Here is a 25,935-nt window from a genome sequence, read left to right as displayed (position 1 = left end):
TTGACTGAGCTTCATGTCTTAAAAGTAATGATGGACCATCGTTTCTCTTTGCTTATTTGAGTTGTTCTTGCCATAATATGGACTTGGTCTTTTACCAAATAGGGATATCTTCTGTATACTAACCCTACCTTGTTTAAACACAACTGATTGGCTCAAACGCATTATGAAGTAAATAAATTCCCCAAAATGTACTTTTAACAAGGGACACCTGCTAATTGAAATGCATTCCAGGTGACTACCTCATGAAGCTGGTTGAGAGAATTCCAAGAGTGTGCAAAGCTGTTTTCAAGGCAAAGGCTGGCTATATTGAAGAATCAAATATGTAGAATATATTTGTTTGTTTAACACCTTTTTGATTACTTCCACGTGTTATTTTATAGTTGATGTCTTCACTATTATTCTACAATGTAGAAAATAGTAAAAAATTAAGAAAAACCCTTGAATGAGTAGGTGTGTCCAAAGTTGACTAGAATGGTATATTACATGACCAAAAGTATGTGGACACCTGCTCGTCAAACATCTCATTCCAAAATCATGTGCATTAATATGAAGTGGTTCCCCCTTTGCTGCGTTAACAGCCTCCACTCTTCTGGGAAGATTACTGTGGGGACATGCTTCCATTCAGCCACAAGAGCATTAGTGCGGTCGGGCACTGATGTTGGGCAATTAGGCCTGGCTATCACGCTGAAACAGGAAAGGGGCTTCCCCAAACTGTTGCCACAAAGTTGGAAGTACAGAATTGTCTAGAATGTCATTGTATGCTGTAGTATTAAGATTTATCTTCACTGTAACTAAGGGGCCTAGCCCGATCCATGAAAAACAGACCCGGACCATTATTCCTCCTCCACCAAACTTTACATTTGGCACTATGCATTGAGGAAGGTAGCATTCTCCTGGCATCCGCCAAACCCAGATTCCAAGATGTAAACGCATTCTCTGAAGTGAAGAATCACGCTTCAGCATCTGGGGACGGACTGCCAGATTTTGAAGCGTGATTCATCACTCCAGAAAACACGTTTTCACTGCTCTAGAGTCCAATGGTGGCAAGCTTTACACCACTCCAGGTGACGCTTGGCATTGCGCATGGGGATCTTAGGCTTGTGTGCGGCTGCTCGGCCATGGAAACCCATTTCATGGAGCGACTGCCGAACAGTTATTTTGCTGACGTTACTTCCAGAGGCAGTTTGGAACTCGGTAGTGAGTGTTGCAATCTAAGACAGAGGATTATTACTCACTACGCGATGCAGCATTCGGTGGTCCCGTTCTGTGAGTTTGTGTGGCCTACCACTTCGCAGCTGAGCTAGTGTTGCTCCTAGACATTTCCACTTCACAATAACAGCACTTACAGTTGACCAGGGCAGCTCTAGCGGCGCAGACATTTGACGAACTGATTTGTTGGAAAGGTGCTACGTTGAAAGTCACTGAGCTCTTCAGTAAGACCATTCTTCTGCCAATGTTTGTCTATGGAGACTGCATGGCTGTATGCTCGATTTTATATAACTGTCAGGAACAGGTGTGGCTGAAATAGCCAAAGGGGTGTCCACATACGTTTGTATATATAGTGTATATTTCTGTCCAGTTCCTGTGCCGTGATTGGATTGGCATTCATCCTCTCTTTCTATAGCAGGGGTCTTCAACCTTTTCTTGCCCAGGGAACCCTCCCAGGCAAACCGGAGACCCAGGGACCCGCAAAATAGCATTTTTTTCACGTCTTGTCTTATCAAGGTGAATGATAATATCCAGGAGAAGTATTTTAACCATACCGCAACTGGGAATGGTATATGGTAGATAGGAAGGTCAAAAAAATGAACAACTATCACAACTCAGGATATGACCCAAATGCAGACACAGGAGGCGGATAGTTTGGTTATCATAGTATGTATTATAACAAATGTATTATAGCAAAGGGACAGGCAAAGGGCAGGAAGAGGTTCGTAATCCAAGGCAGAGTCAATCATGGAGAACACGGCAGGCAGGCTCAGGGTCAGGACAGGCAGAAAGGTCGGAACCCAGGAAGACTAGAAAACCAGAACTTGAAAAACAGGAAATACACTGGTAAGACCTGACAAAACAAGACGAACTGGCAAGAGTCAAACAGAAAACGCAGGTATAAATACACAGGGGATAATGGGGAAGAACAGGAGACACTTGGTGGGGGGTGGAGACAAGCGCAAGACAGGTGAAAAAGATCCCGGTGTGACAGCCCCCCCACCCCAGGGGCGCCACCTGGCGTCCTAACCAGGCACATACCTGGTGAGTCCATATAACGTATTATGTGAATTGTTAAACCAAATTTACTTCTGAACTAATTTAGGCATACCTAAACAAATGGGGAAAATACTTATGTAACGACTATATTTTAGTCATTTAATTGTTATTAATTTGTAAATACATATAGACACACATACATCGAAATGTTCACTTTGACAGTATTTTGTGTAGATCAATGTAAAAAAAAAAGTACAATTAAATCTATTTCAATCCCACAAGTTCAAGGGGGTGTACTTTCTATTGGCACTGACTGTACATTGTACTGTCAAATGCATATTGCCACCTAATGGTGAAATAGTAATACACCCCAAGCTATAATAACAATTTACTGTATGCATCCTCTTTCTTATAGCAGCGCTTCAAATACAGTAACTCTGGGCCTGTATATTTATCCATTTGTCAGCTTTTCCTCTTCCCATCCTAATGACGACACACAGTAAAGGGATGGTTCCTCCCACTGACTGGAGACTGGAGAGGACCGTTTGAACAAGAGAAAGCTGAGGGCTTTGTGAGGATACAGGGAGTGACGGACCACCGACGTGAGCGATGGATGACTCATCCTGGAGAGAAATAAGGCAATGTTCTATAAAACTCAGGTACTGGATCTAGTCTAGCCGCTAGATGGCCCTCCATGATGGATCCAGCTCTCAGCCCTAGAGCTCTCTCAGCTAATATATCTTCTTTATCAGTGGCCTTCCATGTGGTCATGGTGGAAGGGAATTACAATCCTCCTTGGCTGGTTGATGGGAGGTAAATCAATGATATCATCTTTAAGCAGAGCAGGTCGCTGGAGATGTTTTTTGGGGGTGCTGCACTAGCCTATAGCTTCGAGGAACACAGCTCTGAAAATGGAAACTTTTGAGAGATGGTCTTGGGTGAAACTGATCACCCATGCAGTATACTTCTTGAATCTCCCAATTTTACCAATAGACTATTGAACAATTTACATAGGATAGAGAGAAGAGATCTTGGTTTTCATGTTCACCCAAAAGGTCAATCTAACGCATTGATACAATGCTTTTAAATGTAATTTATTTCAATAGCGTCATGCAATGTTCAAAGAAGATATTCTATTCAGATAGTCTACTACCCTCATCAGCAGTCACAGAATCCTGTCCATGAATTGACTGAACAGTTGCTACTATAAAAACTACCGTTACATTATAGAGAATAATTGTTTAATATGTTTTACATGCAATTAGAACGTGTACATGTACTTACCCCTCTGATAATGTGCGATATTAGAAATGCTTTAACAAACGTTATGATCAGCGTCTCGTCAGCCGCTTTAAACTTCCGCATCATGTGATTGCGGAAGTAACTTCACTCTGCGGGTTCAGGGTTCCGCCTCTAAACTAGCTAGCTAAATAAATGGTTATCCCTCTACCCAAAACAAACGACTTTCCTTTTTATAAGTCCTATTTGGAATATAGCAGCAATTCACCATTGAATTCTGCAGTAGATATTTAAGGAAACATGGCTGGACGTCTACCGGCTTGTGTAGTTGACTGTGGCACAGGGTAAGTAGCATGTGCTAATGCTAATAATTGATTAGCTAGCTAACTAATATATTGGCTTTAGCTAGATGTACCCAGACATGGCATACACGTTGGGCGTGCAAAGTAAACAAATCAAGACAGCTAGCTAGTCAGCAACAACCTTTATTTGCTTCATTTCGTTTAATCTAGCCAGCAAACTAGTTAGTTAACCATTTTAGGTTCAAGAAGATAGCTTGCTAGTAGCTAATTTCCATCAGTGTCCCCCACTCGTTAGAAGTTACATTAGCAGTATGCATTGCCTTTAATCTTACTGTAGTCTACGTAAAATGTATGTTTTAACTTGTGGAAGCGTATAACTGGCATAGTCCATAGACAGTCATGCCACCCTTTAGATGAGTTTTCGGTTACCACCAACTGAATCTTGCTCTGCTCGGACACCATTATGATCTATATAACCCACTGAACTTTCTCATGCAATGCATTTGTTGTAGGTACACAAAGATTGGATATGCTGGAAACACGGAGCCACAGTTTATTGTTCCTTCATGTAAGTATTTCTGTGTCACACAGCATCGGTTCCGAACTCGGTGAATGTTTTGGTTTTTGCCCTAGCACTAAACAGCTGATTCAAATAATCAACTGATCATCAAGCTTTGATAATTTGAATCACCTGTGTAGTGTTAGGGCAAAAAAAACACCCCTTGGGGTCCCGAGGACCGAGTTTGGGAAACGCTGTCATACAGTCTTCTAATGATAATGTACTATGCCCATTCATATGTAGCCCTTGATCATGACTATCAGTTCCTTTCCATTACACGGGTCATTGGACGAAGGTGTCTTCTGTACTGAGGAGTTTTGTTAAGAACCGCGAAGCTCGGTCTGAACATTAACACGCATCGCTTGCAGTACGGTTTTGGCAGAATAAGGACCTTTTATAATTTATATCAGCGAGAAATAATAATGAAATAAAATGGGGTTAGGGTTCCCACACGCCATATTTCCATGTTACAGCGCTTGTTTATGGAAAACAGAATAAAGAGTGGGCTACCTGTGCTAAATAACTATCTGCTTCTTCCGAACACTTGTGTGTAAACGGAAGACGGACGCCACAAATGTTTTGTCACTGATAAATATGGTCAGCTGCAGCTGTGTTAAAACAGTGTGCATCCTGCATTTTGATGTGATATGAAAGTAGAGGGATTTATGTTTTTAGAACCATACTGCAATTGAGAATCGATTCACGTTTAGATGGAGTATTTGGTTGTTTTGGCTTCCAGAGCCAATTCGCCATTTAAACAGAAAATCCTTGGTCTATAAGCCAAATAATGGAGCCTAACTCATAAGGCGGACATACTGTAAGGTCATTAGTTAAATGAATCTGCTGAAAGCATTTTGGTATCGGTCCTTCCTGTTTATCTTATCTGATTGGAGTGCTCAATGGAAGTAGGCGAACACGCCTAATTCAACAAAATTGTAAAACCACAAAGTTTGAGTTGGCTGCCTTCCTCTAGCAATGAGTCATCCAGTGGACCCTAAATGGCAATGCTAGCTTGTTAGAGGCACCATAGACTAGTTATTCAGAGACAAAAATGGTTTCTATTTATCAATTTTCAATGACCTTAGCCTATTCACTTGTTTTCAGTACTTGAAACTGTCCAGACACAGCTTGAAAGGAAGCTAGTCCAGCCTATATTCAGTGTTATGGCTCCATAGCAGAAGTCCCCTTGTGCCCCTGCTGACTAGAATAACGGACAAACTTGCTAAGGCTTGCTAAGGACTTGAAGTAGCCAGTCGATAGATGACATGTGCACGTTTAGAAGCCTGGGTGGATGACAAGTAGGCCTACACATTTAGAGGCTACAAGGAAGTAATTGAGGGAACAATGTTCATCATCCGACATTATAATAATGTATGCCATTTAGCAGACACTTTTATCAAAATCAACTTGCAGTCATGCGTGCATACATTTTATGGCCCGGGCCACACGTACATAAACCAAAGTGATCAACTTTTTCAATGAAGTCACATTATGCAGATAGTTAAAGGCCCAATGCAGCTGTTTTTATGTCAACATCAAATCATTTCTGGGTACAATTAAGTACCTTACTGTAATAGTTTTCCATAAAAATAGTCCAAAAGAAACAAATGTCTTTTAAGCAAAAGATTATAATTCTCAAGCAATAATTTTGCTAGGACTGTTTGGGTGTAGTCTGAGCAGGGTTGGAACAACTGAAAACTAGCTGTTATTGGCAAAGTGGTTTGGAACTCTTTTGTTCTATTAACTTATTTACCATCTCGTGATGTCACCAGACAAGCCGTAACTCCGTCCATGCAAAACCTGCTGATTTAGAATGTCCTGTGTCTAATGTATTTTCAAATCGAAAGAGAACGGTGTCTCTCTCCCAGAAGCTTAGCTGGTGCGTAAAAAAACATAAATTCAGACAAAGGGGTGTAATTGGTTCACACTCAAAAAGTTGTAGGATAAAGCTTACTTCATTATTCAATGGTGTGAAAATAATTAAAAACATCAAATAACTTTTAGTTGAAAATGACATATGTGACATTGATATTAGTCAAACATTTATTCCAGTGATAAAATTGACTAAAAAGCTCAAGTAGGTTAAATTTGGTCATAAAGTCAGTATCGTCCAAAACAGACTTTCAGAGTTTTGTGAGATTTGTGTTCAAGAGTTCTTCGTGATTTAAGGGTTTGGTTTTGATTTCAACAATGCCCATTAACACAGGATATCCAGTCATATGGCAGACCACAGACAGTGAGACAAACTTGCCCAGCGGCTCAGACTTTGTTTACATAAAACAAGACGTCACAAACATGTTTTACTTGAGAAATACTGCACCAAACACCTTAGCTAGATGTAAAACTGTGCGACTAAAAGCTCCTCTGCAAAAACGTCAAAGTAAATATTTCTCGAGCTATTTTACGGTGAATTCCAAACCACTCCCTCGCCCCTACCAACTCGCTCAGAGGGTGTTCGTTCTCACCTGTTGCTGACTACTCAGAGGGAGACTTTCAGTGGCAAGGGGTTCAATAAACCAACTTTAGGACACACTTGTGACTTGAATGATGCAATTCATGTGCCACATTCAAATAATTAAAAAAACATGAAATTCCAAATAACAAATCCCCTCCACCTATTTACAAGATGTAAACCTCTAACATTTAATTTGGGAGGTATTCCATTTGTTACATGTCAAGTTTTAAATCGGTTGAAAACAAATGCATGTGTCATGTAATTAAAGTCATGATGTTTCAATCAACAATGTCCAAACCATATCTAGGCTGGTACTAAGGATTGATGGCATTGAATCTTCCTAAACTTCAGGTATTGCCATCAAAGAGTCGGCCAAGGTTGGAGACCAAGCCCAGCGCAGGATGACGAAGGGGGTGGACGATCTGGACTTTTACATCGGTGACGAGGCAATAGACAAACCAAATTATGCAACAAAGGTATATTGCATTTTCCAGTGATGGGAGGTCTACTTAAAGGCTAACCTGCAGGCTCTACATAAATTTTTTGGACTTATTTATATTATAAATTCATTATATTAATTACTTTAGAACTTCCTCATATGCTTGGTTCAACTGGCATATCCCATCAGAACAGAAATATAATCTTGTTTTTACTCCAATGTTTGTAAACAAAACATGGTGAAACCTACTATGTTGGATGGTCAGTCCTTGCAACCATATCTCTATCTATGCATTTTAGAGTGGTTAAATTTCTTCACCCCATTAGTCAGATTTTTACCGAAACTGTCGGGAGAGTTTGCTTTATTGTTTCAACTGTAGATTGCTATGTAAATGTAAAGTCATGCGGAATGCCTGTTAGAACTGAGAACTGGAAAAATAATTGTGTGTGTGTGTGGTTGTTCCCCTTGTTACAGTGGCCCATTCGTCATGGGATCGTGGAAGACTGGGATCTCATGGAGAGGTTCATGGAACAGGTCATCTTCAAGTATCTGAGGGCAGAGCCTGAGGACCACTACTTCCTCTTGGTATGTTCATAACATGCACATTAGTGTGGAAATTATGCTCCCTAGTAGCAGGAACCTATGGGATTTGTACTTTTCTTCTCCACAGACAGAGCCCCCTCTGAATACCCCTGAAAACAGAGAGTACACAGCAGAGATTATGTTTGAGTCCTTCAATGTTCCAGGTCTTTACATCGCTGTACAGGTAAATCCTCTCTACGTTCTATGTTGGTTCTATATAATCTCTTCCCTGCACCTCTTCATGGTCAAGTCAAACATGATTTCGAATGCATTATCACAACTCTCAATACACTTCACAGAGAAAATTAGGGTGTCCATGAGGTGTCTGCGAAACCTCTGGGTGGATCTCAGTTCTGGGACCCTTTTCAAAACAGGAGTAGGAGTGCTGATCTAGGATCAGATCTCCCCACTGACTATATGTCATCTTATTGATTGTGATCTAAAAGGCTAAACTGATCTTAGATTAGCACTCCTGATCTGAGACTCTTTGAATACGTGTTGTAATCATTAGTGGAAAGTGACACGGTCTGTGTTTTCCTCCTCAGGCGGTCCTGGCGCTGGCAGCCTCATGGACCTCCAGACAAGTGGGCGAGAGGACACTGACAGGGACGGTGATTGATAGCGGTGATGGGGTCACCCACGTCATCCCAGTGGTGGGTACATGCCTTCGATCATCATTCCATGTAGTCTTTACTAGAACTGGGTCATGTTTAGTAGGTAGCAAATGTTTTGAAGCAAAGTGAAATGGGGAGGAACTTCCTGAACTTGTCCAACAAGAACACTTTTTCTTAATCTGTTGCAAAAGTTTGGAACGGTGTGCCCTACTGAACACTACTCGGCTGTATTCGACCTACAGTTGAAGTCGGAAGTTTACATACCTTAGCCAAATACATTTAAACTCAGTTTTTCACTCGTAAAAATTCCCTGTTTTTAGGTCAGTTAGGATCACCACTTTATTTTAAGAATGTGAAATGTCAGAATAATAGTAGAGAATGATTTATTTCAGCTTTTATTTATTTCATCACATTCCCAGTGGGTCAGACATTTACATACAAAATTAGTAATTGGTAGCATTGCCTTTAAATTGGGTCAAACATTTCGGGTAAGCTTCCACAAGCTTCCCACAATAAGTTGGGTGCATTTTGGCCCATTCCTCCTGACAGAGCTGGTGTAACTGAGTCAGGTGTGTAGGCCTCCTTGATCACACACGCATTTTCAGTTCTGCTCACAAGTTTTCTATAGGAATGAGGTCAGGACTTTGTGATGGCCACTCCAATACCTTGACTTTGTTGTCCTTAAGCAATTTTGCCACAACTTTGGAAGTATGCTTGGGGTCATTGTCCATTTGGAAGACCCATTTGCGACCAAACTTTAACTGATGCCTTGAGATGTTGCGTCAATATATACACCATTTTCCTGCTTCATGATGCCTTCTATTTTGTGAGAAGTGCACCAGTCCCTCCTGCAGCAAAGCACCCCCACAACATGATGCTGCCACCCCCATGCTTCACGGTTTGGATGGTGTTCTTCGGCTTGCAAGCCTCCCCTTTTATACTCCAAACATAACGAGGGTCATTATGGCCAAACAGTCCTATTTTTGTTTATCAGATCAGAGGACATTTCTCCAAAAAGTACGGTCTTTGTGCCCATGTGCAGTTGCAAACCGTAGTCTTTTTAAATTTATTTTATGGCGGTTTTGGAGCAGTGGCTTCTTCCTTGCTGAGCGGCCTTTCAGGTTATGTCGATATAGGACTAATTTTACTGTGGTATAGATGCTTTTTTTACCGGTTTTCTCCAGCATCTTCACAAGGTCCTTTGCTCTTGTGGGATTGATTTTCACTTTTTGCACCAAAGTACACTAGTCTCTAGGAGACCTAATGAGTCTCCTTCCTGAGCGGTATGATGGCTTTGTGGTACCATGGTGTTTATACTTGCGTACTATTGTTTGTACAGATGAACGTGGTACCTTCAGGTGTTTGGAAATTGCTCCCAAGGATGAACCAGATTTTTTTTCCTGAAGTCTTGGCTGATTTCTTTTGATTTTCCCATGATGTCAAGCTAAGAGGCACTGAGTTTGAAGGTAGGCTTTGAAATACATCCACAGTTACACCTCCAATTGACTCAAATGATGTCAATTAGCCTATCAGAAGCTTCTAAAGCCATGACATTTTCTGGAATTTCCCAAGCTGTTTAAAGGCACAGTCAACTTAGGGCATGTAAACTTCTCACCCACTGGAATTGTGATACAGTGAAATAATCTGTCTGTAAACAATTGTTGGAAAAATGACTTGTGTCATGCACAAAGTAGATGTCCTAACCAACTTGCCAAAACTATAGTTTGTTAACAAACAATTTGTGTAGTGGTTGAAAAACGAGTTTTAATGACTCGAACCTAAGTGTATGTAAACTTCCAACTATTGCTAACACATACATGGTAACGTATTACATTCCTGTATGAGCGATAATGGATTGTGTGGTTGATTGGTGTTGTTTTCTTCCAGGCAGAAGGCTACGTAATCGGTAGCTGTATAAAGCACATCCCCATCGCTGGTCGAGACATCACCTACTTCACCCAGCAGCTGCTGAGAGAGCGGGAGGTGGGCATCCCACCAGAGCAGTCATTGGAAACAGCCAAAGCCGTCAAGGTACCTACACATTTCTAACTTTTTGTTCCCTACACAAACCGAAGGAATTAATACATGTATTATTTGTGAGCATTTCTCAGGTTCAACAGCAGAGGTCAGGATTGCTGCACCATTGACCAGAGATGTACAGTCACAGATCATGACTCCTTCTTGTTAACTCTTTGGCATCTACCCAGTGTCTTATGTATACTTGTTTATGACTTACAATTGATAACGATTCCATATTGTGTTCCAGGAAAGGTTCAGTTATGTCTGCCCTGACCTGGTGAAAGAGTTCAACAAGTACGATACGGACGGCTCTAAGTGGATCAAGCAGTACACAGGCATCAACTCCATCAGCAAGAAGGAGTTCACCATCGACGTGGGTTACGAGCGCTTCCTCGGCCCCGAGATCTTCTTCCACCCAGAGGTATGATCCCATTGATTTTCAATATATATTCTTGTGCTTGTATTGTGTAATGTATCTAGTGCTGAGCGATTTTAGTGCTTTTTGGTTTGATTATTAAAACATATTTTGGTTTTGAAAATAATTTTTGAACATTAAATCCATTGTGCAGTATGTGGGTTGAATACTGTAACACAGAATAAAACGATTAATAAAAGTCTCATGATGGTAGTGGCCGCCCATTACTGCTTATCACCTATAACCATAATTTATTCACTTTAATTTAATAAAATATTTCAGTTGTGTATATTACATTTGTTTTATTTGATGACTTTATTATTTAATTCCAAGTCACCATCTCTTTAGAGTTGATGCTCATGCTGTCTGACAAAATAACTATTTTGTAGTTCTTCAAAGTAAATTAGGCATATTTTAATGACTGCTGAATACCAACTATCAATCACTTAGATCATGTATATTCAGGTAGAGATATACTATATATACAAAAGTATGTGGACACCCCTTCAAATTAGTGGATTCGGCTATTTCAGCCACACCCGTTGCTGACAGGTGTATAAAATTGAGCACACTGCCATGCAATCTCCATAGACAAACATTGGCAGTAGAATGGCCTTACTGCAGAGCTCGGACATTCAACGTGGCACCGTCATAGGATGCCACCTTCCCAACATGTCAGTTCGTCAAATGTCTGCCCTGCTAGAGCTGTGCCGGTCAACTGTAACTGCTGTTATTGAGAAGTGGAAACATCTAAGAGCAACAACGGCTCAGCCGTGAAGTGGTAGGCCACACAAGCTCACAGAACGGGACCACCATGTGCTGATGCACGTAAAAATCATCTGTCCTTGGTTGCAACATCCACTACTGAGTTCCAAATTGCCTCTAGAAGCAATGTCAGCACAATAACTGTTTGTCGGGAGCTTCATGAAATGGGTTTTGATGGCAGAGCAGCCGCACACAAGCCTAAGATCACCATGCGCAATGCCAAGCGTCTGCTGGAGTAGTGTATAGCTCGCCACCATTGGACTCTGGAGCAGGGAAAATTAGTTCTCTGGAGTGAATCACACTTCACCATCTGGCAGACCGACAAACAAATCTGGGTTTGGCGGATGCCAGGAGAACGTGGCAACAGTTTGGGGAAGGCCCGTTCCTGTTTTCAGCATGACAATAGCCCCGTGCACAAAGCAAGGTGCATACAGAAATGTTTTTTTGAGATCGGTGTGGAAGAACTTGACTGGCCTGCACAGAGCCCTGACGTCAACCCTATCGAACACTATTGGGATGAATTGGAACGCCGACTGCATGCCAGGCCTAATCGCCCAACATCAGTGCCCGACCTCACTAACGATCTTGTGGCTAAATGGAAGCAAGACCATGCAGCAATGTTCCAACATCTAGTGGAAAGCCTTCCCAGAAGAGTGGAGGTTGTTATAGCCTCAAAGGGTGGACCAACCCCATATTAATGCCTATGATCTTGGAATGAGATGTTCGACAAGCAGGTGTCATATAGTGTAACTCGCCAAGTAACAGCTGCTCTCTATATCACCTCACGACCACGCATTCTTCTCTGTTCGGTAGTAAGCATAAAGTAAACTGATTGGACAAGTAAATGCACAATGGATTATGGTCATTGTAGTTAATTACCATGTTTTTATGTGCTAACCTATGTGGAATATTGGCCTGTTGGAAACTCCCTACTACATTGCACAGTTCAGGCTAGATCTGATTTATTTCTAGAGAAACTGTGCCATGTGCAGCATTGAGCTCCCAGGAGAAAACTGAACTGACATTGGTCAATTAGTTGTTAAAAACATTTTTTTTAAATAACTGACATTTCTGTTAATAACATTGGTTGTACTGTATTATACTTTTCTCCTCCCCCAGTTTGCCAACCCTGACTTCACCCAGCCCATCTCAGAGGTTGTTGATGAGGTCATTCAGAACTGCCCTATTGACGTCAGACGTCCCCTCTATAAGGTACGCCTGTGGAGTTCAAGTTCGTTTTATTTCATTCACATGACAGGCGACAAGAATGTTGTGTTTGACAATATAAAAGCAGCCCTCATGATTTATTAAAACTATAAATTTATGCCACATACTGAGACTCGTCTCCATCCAGAAATTACGAGGATGAAATGGGTTTTACTTTCTAAATGATCTATTCAGGAGTATTTCAAGGTTCCTTGTCTGTTGCTATGCAGAACATTGTGCTCTCTGGAGGCTCCACTATGTTCCGAGATTTTGGCCGTCGTCTGCAGAGGGACCTGAAAAGGACCGTGGACGGCAGACTGAAACTCAGTGAGGAACTGAGCGGTGGCAAGTTGAAGGTGAGAACCAATTTACATTTGACCTAGTCAGCTGAAGCACTCTTGTAGGGATGCTACATCTTTATGGGTGTTGTGGCTCCTAAAATGTTCAAAATGATGTCATATTTTGCATTTCCAGCATAATCATAGGTCATTATTGAGGAAATGACACCGATGTTTCATGTTCTTTTGCCAGCCCAAACCCATCGACGTGCAAGTCATCACTCACCACATGCAGAGATACGCTGTTTGGTTTGGCGGGTCCATGTTGGCATCAACTGTGAGTTCTAAAACCTTAGAGGGGTCTTTGTCTGTTAACTCATGTTACTATCAGAAATATATATTCTACTGATGTAAAAGCTCAAGACAGACACTTGGAGGCATTGTTAGCCTTGGTTAGAATATAAAATTGGAAACTTGAAAGGAAAAGTGTACACCAACAAATAATAACGGTCATATCTACTCTTTCCTCAGCCGGAATTTTACCAAGTGTGCCACACCAAAAAAGACTATGAGGAGATCGGACCGAGCATCTGCCGCCATAACCCTGTCTTCGGGGTCATGTCTTAAAAAGGACTTCCCTCAGTTATCACTGGAGCTTGCAGTTGGAGCAGAATGGAATGGAGTGGACGGACAGAGGCAGAGTTGCATTACTGCACTATGGTCGCTGCTTAATCCAGCCTATTTCCAGGGCTGCGGTTACAGACAAAATACAGGAAGAGAATGTCATAGAAATAGAATGACTAGATTCTATTCCTATGGAGAATGACTCATTTATCAACTGCAGACCAAACGATCAGGCTGACAAACGGGGGTGAATATCTATGTAAAATAGAAGGAAATGGTGTCTTAAAGCCAAAAGCATTTTCAGAGCAATTGTGTGGACACAGTAATGTGCAAGAACAGGATAATAAAGTGAACTCCTGTATGATTAAGTATGTGCCCGTTATTTCTATGGTATCCACACATACAGCAATTTAAGTACAGTTGGATTATATTTACTCAATAGCTCTTTTTTTTCAGATGCACTTCTCTGTGTGTTCAAGGGTATAGCTTGTTTATATTTCATATTATTGAGTTTATATATATAAAATATAGATTTTTGGGGTGGACAAGAACCCATAACGCATGTAATATTGATAGTGGTTATATTCTCTCAAGCTATAACGTAGTCTTACCATCCCCCGTTTTGTTGTGTGGTCGCTTCGTGGATTGGTTTGGAGTAATCCATGAGTCCCTGAATCATACAGTATCTTCACCAAAAAAGTTAAATGTATTATCCGTTAAATTGAAATGACTGTTAGACCATCATTGCTGTCGAGGATCTCGTGTATTTCAACGCCTACCCACTTTCCAATAAAGGCAGACAGATATTTCTATAAATGTGTCTCGATGGTTTTGGCCTGAAAGGATTATTTTAATGTTACAGCAAGTGTCTTAAGTCTAGAAAGTGCTTTCGATACGTAACTTTCAAAACAAGGTGAATGAACAAAGCAGTAAACTGAAGATGAAATTATATTCAGCAATGGAATCCCCCTCCCCCCAATACATTTCAGGGAGTGACTACATCAGGAATTAACATACAATAGACATGAGTTGTATATACCAAAGATGGTGGATTAAAAAAATGTGCTTAATATGGCTGTTAACCATTTAAAATCAAGGTTCCTGTCTGTAAGTGGGTGTTCCCTCTCGCGTGAGCATGCTTTCCCGCATGAGCTCAGGGTTCCTCCATTTTGGTCGTGTTCCCCCTGCTCAGACGTTGCATGCATCAACCAATGGTTGTGTGCTCTTAGCTGATAATTAACGATCCAGGTGTTTTAAGATCTGGTATGCGTCAGCAATGCCTGGACATGGGAACGCCCAATCTCTGGCATGCTCATATAAAAGAGGGAACGCCCACTTACACAGGCAGAAATTTTTTCAAATGAAAACTGCCCAATAACAGTCAAATCACTTCAATATTACTGTCTGATCACCGCATTTCAAAAAGAGGGCTCGCGATTTTAACCAATCACCGCACATTTGCATCCAAAAATGGTTCAATCAAGCCATAATTTTCCCTCACCAATGTAATTTTGTGACACATTGGACAGAAATCACTGCAAAATGTCAGAATTGCCAGAGCAAAAAAGCACCAATGATGTTGCATTCATAACCAACAGGAGATGGTAATTATTTGTAAATACCAGTTGGCTGTATTTACGTGCTTGAACTAGTTGAGAAACATTGATTGGCTAATGGCAATACAGTATCATGCTTGTAAAGAAATTATAGTGTTCAAAAACCATATTAATAGATTTTTGTAAATAAATAATGTTTTGTTGGTACATTTAACTGCCTAAAATGCTGTTATTGAGATCATTTTGTTAGTAGTTGACGTCAGAGGTCAGCATGTGGGAGAACTCTGTGCTCAGGAATGATGGTGGTTTCAAGACAACTGGGAACACAAAAAATACATATAAGGTACAATCATGACATCAGTGATCTTCTGGTTGTAAAGTCGGAGCTCTAGCAAGATGCCAAGTTTCCAACTTGGAATTCCAAGTTGACCGCTCAATATGAAGGAGCTCGAAATCCGTTGATGACAACTCAAAACACATTTTCCCAGTCAGAGCTAGTTTTTTTCCCTAGTTCCCAGTTGTCTTGAACACACTGAAGTAGGAAGTCAGAGATTTCCGAGTTCCAAGATCCAAGTAGCCAGTTGTTTTGAACACGGCATTATAGACGTGTTTCCCACTTGTAATTACGAATTGGAGGGGCGTTCAAGTGGATTATTCCCAGTCGTATGTGGTAATACCACCTTCCCAGTTAGTTCAGACCGCAGCATAAGTTTAAAAAAACTTGACCAATAGAGTCAATTTTAAACTTGTCTAATAAAGATGGTTGATTAGCCTAGCCTTTGAATATGTTTTGAGACTCCACTAACCAACTCTGTCACTAGCTTCATTAGAAAATGTATCGGCGATGTTGTCCCCACGGTGAGGGTTCGCTGCTTCCCCAATCAAATCCAGAGGACAGGAATAAGTACAAGAAGTCCCGCTATGACTTCCGCAGAGTCATCAAATGTGCAAAAGGACAATATAGGAATAAGGTGGAATCAAACTACACAGGCTCCGACGCCCGCCACACGTGGCAGGGACTACAGTCCTTTACAGATGGCAAATGAAGACCCAACCGTGATCTGCCCAACAATGCCTCTCTACCAGACGAACTCCATGCATTTTATGCATGCTTTGACAACAACAAGATCATGCCAGGTGTGAGGGCCCTCACCGACCGTGTGGATTGGGTGATCTTGCTCTCCGAGGCCGACGTGAGAAAAGTCTTTAATCAGGTCAACATCTGCAAGGCCAAGGGACCCGACGGTATTCCGGGGTGCATTCTCGGAGCATGCGCAGAACAACCTCTCCCTGTCCCAGACTGTAATCCCCACGTGTTTTAAGATGACCACCATTATTCCTGCCCATAAGAACTCTAAGGCTTCATGCCACAAGAACTATCGCCCTGTAGCACTCACTTCTGTAATCAGGAAGTGCTTTGAGAGGCTGGTTATGGCACAGATTAACTCCACCATCCCAGACACCCTAGACCCACTCCAATTTGCATACCGCCCCCAACAGATCCATAAATGACACAATCTCAATTGCACTCCATACTGCCCTCACCCACCTAGATAAGAGGAATACCTACGTTGCATTCAGAAAGTATTCAAACCCCTTGACTTTTTCAATATTTTGTTACCTTAGCCGTATTCTAAAATTGATTAAATTGTTTATTTTTTATCATCAAATTACATACAATACCACATAATGACAGAGCAAAAACTGTCTTCTTGGGTATGACGCTACAACATTGGCAAACCTGTATCTGGTATGTTTCCCCTATTATTCTGTACAGATCCTCTCAAGCTCTATAAGGTTGGATGGGGGGCATTGCTGCACAGCTATTTTCAGGTCTCTCCAGAGATGTTCGATCGGGTTCAAGTCCGCTCTGGCTGGGCCACTCAAGGACATTCAGAGACTTGTCCCGAAGCCACTTCTGCATTGTCTTGGGTGTGTGCTTAGGGTCGTTGTCCTGTTGGAAGGTGAACCTTTGCCCGAGTCTGAGGTCCTGAGAGCTCTGAAGCAGGTTTTCATCAAGGATATCTCTGTACTTAGCTCCCTTCATCTTTCCCTTGATCCTGACTAGTTCCCAGTCCCTGCCGCTGAAAAATATCCCCACAGCATAATTCTGCCACCACCATGCTTCACTGTAGGGATGGTGCAAGGTTTCCTCCAGACGTGACACCTTGCATTCAGGCCAAAGAGTTCAATGTTGCTTTCATCAGACCAGAAAATCTTGTTTCTCATGGTCTGGGAGTCTTTAGGTGCCTTTTGGCAAACTCCATGCAGGCTTTCATGTGCCTTTTACTGAGGAGTGGCTTCCGTCTGGCCACTCTGCCATAACGGCCTGATTGCTGGAATACTGCAGAGATGGTTGTCCTTCTGGAAGGTTCTCCCATCTCCCCAGAAGAACTCTGGAGCTCTGTCGGAGTGACCATCGGGTTCTTTGTCACCTCCCTGACCAAGGCCTTTCTCCCCCGCTTGCTCAGTTTGGCCGGGTGGCCAGCTCTAGGAAGACTATTGATGGTTTCAAACTAATTCCTTTAAAGAATGATGGAGGTTCCTGTGTCCTTGGGGACCTTCAATGCTGCAGAAATGTTTTGGTACCCTTCTCCAGATCTGTGCCTCGACACAATCCTGTCTCGGAGCTCAACGGACAATTCCTTTTGACCTTATGGCTTGGTTTTTGCACTGACATGCACTGTCAACTGTGGGACTTTATACAGTGCCTTGCGAAAGTATTCGGCCCCCTTGAACTTTGCGACCTTTTGCCACATTTCAGGCTTGTATTATTTTGTGAAGAATCAACAACAAGTGGGACACAATCATGAAGTGGAACGACATTAATTGGATATTTCAAACTTTTTTAACAAATCAAAAACTGAAAAATTGGGCTTGCAAAATTATTCAGCCCCTTTACTTTCAGTGCAGCAAACTCTCTACAGAAGTTCAGTGAGGATCTCTGAATGGATTGTATTTATCATCATTAGTCATTTAGGTCAACATTGGATCATTCAGAGATCCTCACTGAACTTCTGGAGAGAGTTTGCTGCACTGAAAGTAAAGGGGCTGAATAATTTTGCACGCCCAATTTTTCAGTTTTTGATTTGTTAAAAAAGTTTGTAATATCCAATAAATGTCGTTCCACTTCATGATTGTGTCACACTTGTTGTTGATTCTTCACAAAAAAATACAGTTTTATATCTTTATGTTTGAAGCCTGAAATGTGGCAAAAGGTCGCAAAGTTCAAGGGGGCCGAATACTTTCGCAAGGCACTGTATAGAGACATGTGTGCCAATCAATTAAATTTACCAAAGGTGGATTCCAATCAAGTTTTAGAAACATCTCAAGGATGATCAATGGAAACAGGATGCACTTTAGCTCATTTTCGAGTCTCATAGTAAAGGGTATGAGTACTTACAGTAGCAGTCAAAAGTTTGGACACACCTACTGATTCAAGGATTTTTCTTTATCTTTACTATTTTCTACATTGTAGAATAATAGTGAAGACATCAAAACTATGAAATAACACATTTGGAATCACGTAGTAACCAAAAAAGTTTTAAAACAATCTAAATATATTTTATATTTGAGATTCTTCAAAGAATCCACCCTTTGCCTTGATGAAAGCTTTAAACACTCTTGTCATTCTCTCAACCAGCTTCATGAGGTAGTCACCTGGAATGTGTTTTGATTAACAAGTTGTGCCTTGTTAATAGTTAATTTGTGGAACTTCTTTCATTAATGCATTTGAGCCAATAAGTTGTGTTGTGACAAGGTAGGGGTGGTATACAGAAGATAGTTAAAAGACCAAGTCCATATTATGGCAAGAACAACTCAAACAAGCAAAGAGAAACGACAGTTCATCATAACTTTAAGACATAAAGGTCAGTCAATGCGTAACATTTCAATAACTTTGAAAGTTTCTTCAAGTGCAGTCGCAGAAACCATCAAGTGCTATAATGAAACTGGCTCTCATGAGGACCGCCACAGGAAAGGAAGACCCAGAGTTACATCTACTGCAGAGGATGAGTTCATTAGAGTTACCAGCCTCAGAAAATGCAACCCAAATAAATGCTTCACAGAGTTCAAGAAACAGACACATCTCAACATCAACTGTTCAGAGGAGACAGTGTGAATCAGGCCTTCATAGTTGAATTGCTGAAAATAAAACACTTTTAAGGACACCAGTAAGAAGAAGAGACTTCCTTGGACCAAGAGACACGGGCAATGGACATTAGACCGGTGGAAGTCTGTCCTTTGGTCTGATGAGTCCAAATGTGAGATTTTTGGTTCCAACAGCTGTGTGAGATGCAGAGTAGGTGAATGGATGATCTCTGCATGTGTGGTTCCCACTGTGAAGCATGGAGGAGGTGTGATAGTTTGGGGGTGCTTTGCTTGTGACACTGTCAGTGATTTATTTAGAATTCAAGGCACACTTAACCAGCATGTCTACCACAGCATTCTGCAGCAATTCGCCATCCTATCTGGTTAATGCTTAGTATGACTATCATTTGTTTTCAACAGGACAATGACCCAACACACCTCCAGGCTGTGCAAAGGCTATTTGGCGAAGAAAGAGATTGATGGAGTGCTTATTCAGATGACCTTGCCTCCACAATCACCCAGCTTCAATCCAATTGAGATGGTTTGGGATGAGTTGGATGGCAGAGTGAAGGAAAAGTGACCAACAAGTGCTCAGCATATGTGGGAACTCCTTCAACACTGTTGGAAAAGCATTCTAGGTGAAGCTGGTTGAGAGAATGCCAAGAGTGTGCAAAGCTGTCATCAAGGCAAAAGGTGGCCTCTTTGAAGGATCTCAAATATAAAATATATTTTGATTTGTTTAACACTTTTTGGTTACTACATGATTCCATATGAGTTATTTCATAGTTTTTATGTATTCACTATTATTCTACAATGTAGAAAATAGTAAAATAAATACATCCACTTGACTGAGTAGGTGTGTCCAAACTTTTGACTGGTACTGTATGTAAATATGGTATTTCCCTTTCACATTTTTTACATTTCCAAAAATGTCTAAAAAACGATTTTCACTTTGCCATTACGGGGTACTGTCTGTAGATTGATGAAGATTCATTTTTTATTTAATTCATTTTAGAATAAGGCTGTAGCGTAAAAACATGTGAGAAAGTCTGAATACATTCCAAATGCACTGTATGTGAGAACGCTGTTCATTGACTACAGCTCAGCGTTCAACACCATTGTCCCCTCCAAGCTCGTCACCAAGGTTAGGAAACGGGGTCTAAACACCTCCCTCTGCAACTGGATCCTGGACTTCCTGACGGGCCGCCCCCTGGTGGTGAGGGTAGGCAACATCACCTCCACCACGCTGAACCTCAACACAGGTGCCCCACAGGGGGTGTGTGCTTAGTCCACTCCTGTACTCTCTCTTCACCCACAACTGCATGGCCATGCATGACTCCAACACCATCATCCAGTTTGCTGATGACACGACGGTGGTAGGCATGATCACCGGTGACGATGAGTTAGTTTACAGGGAGGAGGCCAGTGACATGGGAGTGTGGTGCCAGAACAACAACCTCTCCCTCACCGTCAGTATGACCAAAGAGCTGATCGTGGACGACAGGGAACGGTGTGGGCGGGCACGCCTCTATCCACATCGGCTACAGTGGAGCAGGTCGAGAGCTTCAAGTTCCTCGGTGTCCAAGTCACTAAAGACTTAAAATGGTCCAAACACACGCACACAGTCACGAAGAAGGCACAACATCTCTTCCCTTCAGAATGTTGAAAAGGTTTGGCATGGGCCTTGACAATTCTCAATGCGTTCTACACCATTGAGAGCATTTTGACTGGCTGCAATCACTGTGCTGTGGTAGGAAGGCCTGGGAAATCGCTAAAGACTCCAGCCACCCAAGCCATATACTATTCTCTCTGCTTCCGCACAGCAAGTGGTATCGGTGCATCAAGTCTGTCACCCACAGGCTCTTGAACAGCTTCTAACCCCAAGCAATAAGACTGATAAATTGCTAACAGAATCGCTACACACACTATCTGAGTTGACCTTACTGACCTTTTAGTTTTAGTTATGCACTGACTCTATGCACACTCACACACTCACTCCATCATCTGCTCACTCACACATAATAAGCACGTACATTTATCCTGACTCAACAATCACGCACACCCACTCACATACAAGCTGCTGCTGCTACTCTGTTAATCTTATATCCTGTTGCCTAGTCACCTTACCCCGATACATGTCTACCTCCATCACTCCAGTATCAACCTGTTCAACCTCTCTTTCGTATCGTCTGAGATTCCCATAGATTGGAAAGTTGCCGCGGTCATCCCCCTCTTCAAAGGGGGAGACACTCTAGACCCAAACTGCTACAGACCTATATCTCTTCTACCCTGCCTTTCTAAGGTCTTCGAAAGACAAGTTAACGAACAGATTACCGACCATTTCGAATCCCACCGTACCTTCTCCGCTATGCAATCTGGTTTCAGAGCTGGTCATGGGAGCACCTCAGCCACGCTCAAGGTCCTAAACGATATCATAACCGCCATCGATAAGAGACATTAACTGTGCAGCCGTATTCATCGACCTGGCCAAGGCTTTCGACTCTGTCCTCCAGATGAGCTTCAATGCCATACAACTCTCCTTCCGTGGCCTCCAACTGCTCTTAAATGCAAGAAAAACTAAATGCATGCTCTTCAACCGATTGCTGCCCGCACCTGCCCACCGTTCTGACTTAGATTATGTGGACAACTACAAATACCTAGGTGTCTGGTTAGACTGTAAACTCTCATTCCAGACTCACATTAAACATCTCCAATCCAAAATTAAATCTAGAATCAGCTTCCTATTCTGCAACAAAGCATCCTTCACTCATGCTGCCAAACATACCCTCGTAAAACTGACTATCCTACCGATCCTCGACTTTGGCGATGTCATTTACAAAATAGCCTCTAACACTCTACTCAACAAATTGGATGCAGTCTATCACAGTGCCATCCGTTTTGTCACCAATGCCCCATATATTACCCACCACTGCGACCTGTACGCTCTTGTTGGCTGGCCCTTGCTTCATACTCAACGCCAAACCCACTGGCTCCAGGTCATCTGCAAGTCTCTGCTAGGTAAAGCCCCACCTTATCTCAGCTCACTGGTCACCATAGCAGCACCCACCCGTAGCACGCTCTCCAGCAGGTATATCTCACTGGTCACCCCCAAAGCCAATTCTTCCTTCGGCCACCTCTCCTTCCAGTTCTCTGCTGCCAGTGACTGGAATGAACTGCAAAAATCACTAAAGCTGGAGACTCTTACCTCGCTCACTAGCTTTAAGCACCAGCTATCAGAGCAGCTCACAGATCACTGCACCTGTACATAGCTCATCTGTGACCCTGTATATAGTATGCTTACTTACTTATTGTGTTTTTCATATTTAGGTAGTATTTTCTTGTAGTATTATATTGTTATTGATCATTGCATTGTTGGGTTTTGAGTTTGCAAGAAAGGCATTTCACTGTACTTGTGCATGTGACATGAAAACATGAAACTACTGTCCTCCAAGCTCATCACTAAGCTCAGGACCCTGGGACTGAACACATCCCTCTGCAACTGGATCCTGGACTTCCTGACAGTCACACCCAAGTGGTGAGCGTAGGCAACAACACATCCGCCACACTGACCCTCAACACGGAGGCCCCTCAGGGGTGCGTGCTTAATCTTTTCCCGAACTCCCTGTTCACCCATGACTGCTTGGCCACGCACGACCCCAAAACCATCATTAAGTTTGTTGATGACACGATGGTGTTAGGCCCAATCACCAACGACTCTGTGACCTGGTAGTGTGCTGCAAGGAAAACAACCTTTTCCTCAACGCCGACAAGATAAATGAGCTGATCGTGGACTACAGAAAACGGAGGACTGAGCACGCCACCATCTACATCGACTGGGCTGGAGCAGAGCTTGTCAAGAACTTCAAGTTCCTCTGTGTCCACATCACTAAGGAATTTACATGGTCCAAACACACACCAACACAGTTGTGAGGAAGGCAGGATGACGCTTTTCCCCCCTCAGGAGACTGAAAAGATATGTCATGGGTCCTCAGATCCTCAAAAATGTATACAGCTGCACCATTGAGAGCATCTTGACTGGCCGCATCACCACTTGGAATGGCAGCTACTTGGCTTTTGACCGCAAGCCGCCACAGAGGGTAGTGCGTACAGCCCAGTACATCACTAAGGCTGAGCTCCCTGCCTTCCTGGACCTCTAAACCAGGCGGTGTCAGAGGAAGGTCCTAGAAATTGTCAAAGATTCCAGCAACCCAAGTCATAGATTCTCTCTGCTGGTAAAAGTCAAGAGGTCTGAATACTTTCCAAAAGCACTGTATGTACATATCGAACTCAATTACCTCGTAGCACTGCACAAAGACTCTGTACTGGTACTGTATATAGGTCATTTATCATGACTAATGGTGTATTTATTCCTTTTGTTTTTAACTTTCTATTATTTTTTAAACTTTTTCTCTCTGCATTGTTGGGAGGGGCCCGATAAGTAAGCATTTCACTGTTAGTCTACACCTGTTGTTTACGAAGCATGTGACACATACCATTTGATTTGCTCCCGGGTTTAACAAGAAGGCCTTGCTACCGTCCCAGAAGGACAGTCACAGCCCAGCTGGTCGAGAAGACTGTCGTCCTCAACGCCAAAGCTGCGGCTGAAGCCAGTAATGTTCCGTGGCTCACTTGGTAGAGCATGGTGCTTGCAACTCCAGGGTTGTTGGTTTGTTTCCAACAGGGGACCAGTACGAAAATATATGCATCTGGATAAGAGCGTCTGCTAAATGACTAACATTTAATTGTAACGTGGCAATCCTGAGAGCTTCTCTCTCTCCAAGCTGACAACGTGTATAGCCGCCATCACGTGAGAGGAGATTAACGACATGTTTTCATTAAAAACATTATTTAAATGAGCATATTCCATTTGATTTCATCCTTCCACCATATGATATAGTCCGGGCAAAAGCAAATCATTAGTTCTGAGATTCTGAAATTGCTAGCCAAACGGCTGGTCGTCAATTCTACTGGCATGGTTGCTATCCATAAGGACATAAGGAGTTCTAAGAAGACAAAAAAATATTTTATGCAGGCTAGCTACTTTTCCTTTGCTAGCTAGACAACTAAGGCTGGCACACAATCACATCAAGCAGCTGAAATGACAGAAAACTATGTGCATTTTTGTTTGTTTGACCTTTGTTTGAATTGCCACATTCATTATAATGATTCTGAGGAATGAATTCGCCTGGCTCAGAGAAGCTGTCAGTCTCATCACGTTAATTTTCTATGTCAGGGGTTTTCAAACCAGGGTCCGCGTTGGTACTGTGGGTGGTCTGCAAATTGTTTTGGGTTGAAAAATATTTGTTCAGTTTTATTTTATGAATATCGTTAGCTGCAACAGAATACTATTGTGGATCAAATGTGTACGTCTTTGCGTCCAGTCTGAAGGAAGTTACAGGTAGTTTCACGAGCCAATGCTAACTAGCATTAGAGCAATGACTGTAGTCTACAGGAACATGGAAATAGAGACTGTAAATGGCTTCATTGCCAAAATCTCGAACTATCCCTTTAATATGGAGAAAATTACAGTCATCGGAGCTCATTACAGTATATTTGTTTTAGGGGGCGGGCCGTCTAAGTGGTAATTTTCAGGATAGAAAAACATTTTCAGTGTCAACTTAAATAACCAAAACCAGATAGAAAGCACACATAAAATATATATATTGAACTGCAAAATCTTCTCTCAGATCAATGAAACATTTTCTAGAATTGCAGAAAATGTGCATTACTACAGCAATATTTTCTCTATGCTGCCAAGATACTTTTCTAAAAGACTATGTTAGAGTTTACACTTCCTCTTTCAAAGAACTGTGGGGAGGTCAAATAATGAAACTGTCTACCAAACATATTCATTTTAAAATGTTGATTACTTCTACTTGCTATTATCATTCCCCCAATGGCTGTATATGAATGAACAAAGCCATCAATCACGTGACACCATTTATTCCGATGTGAAGAAGATTCAATAGCTCACTGAAGCCTAATGAAGTCGATCAGTCCACCATCAGACAGTTCGGCCTGTCCTGAAGTCATCAGGTGAGAATCGCAACTTGACCTGTTGGTTGTTGATTCTTTTTCTTTTTCTGTTTTACTTGGTAGGTGACGGCTATCCAATTGAATTGCTTATCCAAATGTTTGATTGTTCTTACCAGGTCCTGGTATAATCGTCTAGACGACTTCACATGGTCCACTAGTCCTTTATCTCTCTGGTGTTCCTCCGAGGTTTGTCCAAGAGCAATCTGTGGTGGTGAATGAAGACACGATACAGTAAAAGGGCCTTCTCAAACCCTTTTTGTTAAAATTGTTCAGGAATTGATCCTTGTCAAAGTTGTATTTGGCTACCCTTCACTGCCTGTCACCTTGAATTTAAATAAATGGGTGCACACATTCAATAGAATCAGGATACAGCTTTGCCAAGTTTTTAATCGTATTCTTTTTTGAAAGGCTTTTCAGTTTGGCATGGTATTGTTAGTGGGTGTTCACCCTAAATGTTTGGAGATGAATTTTCTTTTGAACATTACTGAAGGGTTCATTGGTCTGTGCTTTACTAATGTATCATGATCTGTGATAAAGTCAATCAAAGTA

General features: G+C 42.0%; 1 protein-coding gene across 2 annotated transcripts; it reads left to right on the top strand.

Annotated features, from left to right (window-relative positions):
* The first annotated feature begins 2,890 nt into the window (after positions 1-2,890).
* Positions 2,891-14,073, top strand: LOC112253835 (actin-related protein 3). 2 transcript variants are annotated; one of them, XM_024425865.2, is made up of 12 exons: positions 2,891-3,021; positions 4,262-4,317; positions 7,115-7,239; positions 7,677-7,787; positions 7,873-7,968; positions 8,330-8,437; positions 10,286-10,429; positions 10,665-10,838; positions 12,717-12,809; positions 13,034-13,159; positions 13,335-13,418; positions 13,613-14,073. In XM_024425865.2, the coding sequence occupies exons 1-12, from the start codon at positions 2,903-2,905 to the stop codon at positions 13,706-13,708; spliced, it is 1,332 nt and encodes a 443-aa protein (XP_024281633.1). In that variant the 5' UTR covers positions 2,891-2,902; the 3' UTR covers positions 13,709-14,073. The 2 variants fall into 2 exon arrangements, with proteins under 2 accessions (XP_024281633.1, XP_024281634.1); XM_024425866.2 differs by lacking the exon at positions 2,891-3,021 and adding an exon at positions 3,577-3,791.
* The last annotated feature ends 11,862 nt before the right edge of the window (positions 14,074-25,935 follow it).

The sequence above is a fragment of the Oncorhynchus tshawytscha genome, linkage group LG07, assembly GCF_018296145.1.
Source record: "Oncorhynchus tshawytscha isolate Ot180627B linkage group LG07, Otsh_v2.0, whole genome shotgun sequence".
Taxonomy (NCBI): domain Eukaryota; kingdom Metazoa; phylum Chordata; class Actinopteri; order Salmoniformes; family Salmonidae; genus Oncorhynchus; species Oncorhynchus tshawytscha.
This window is presented reverse-complemented; position numbering and strand designations above follow the sequence as displayed.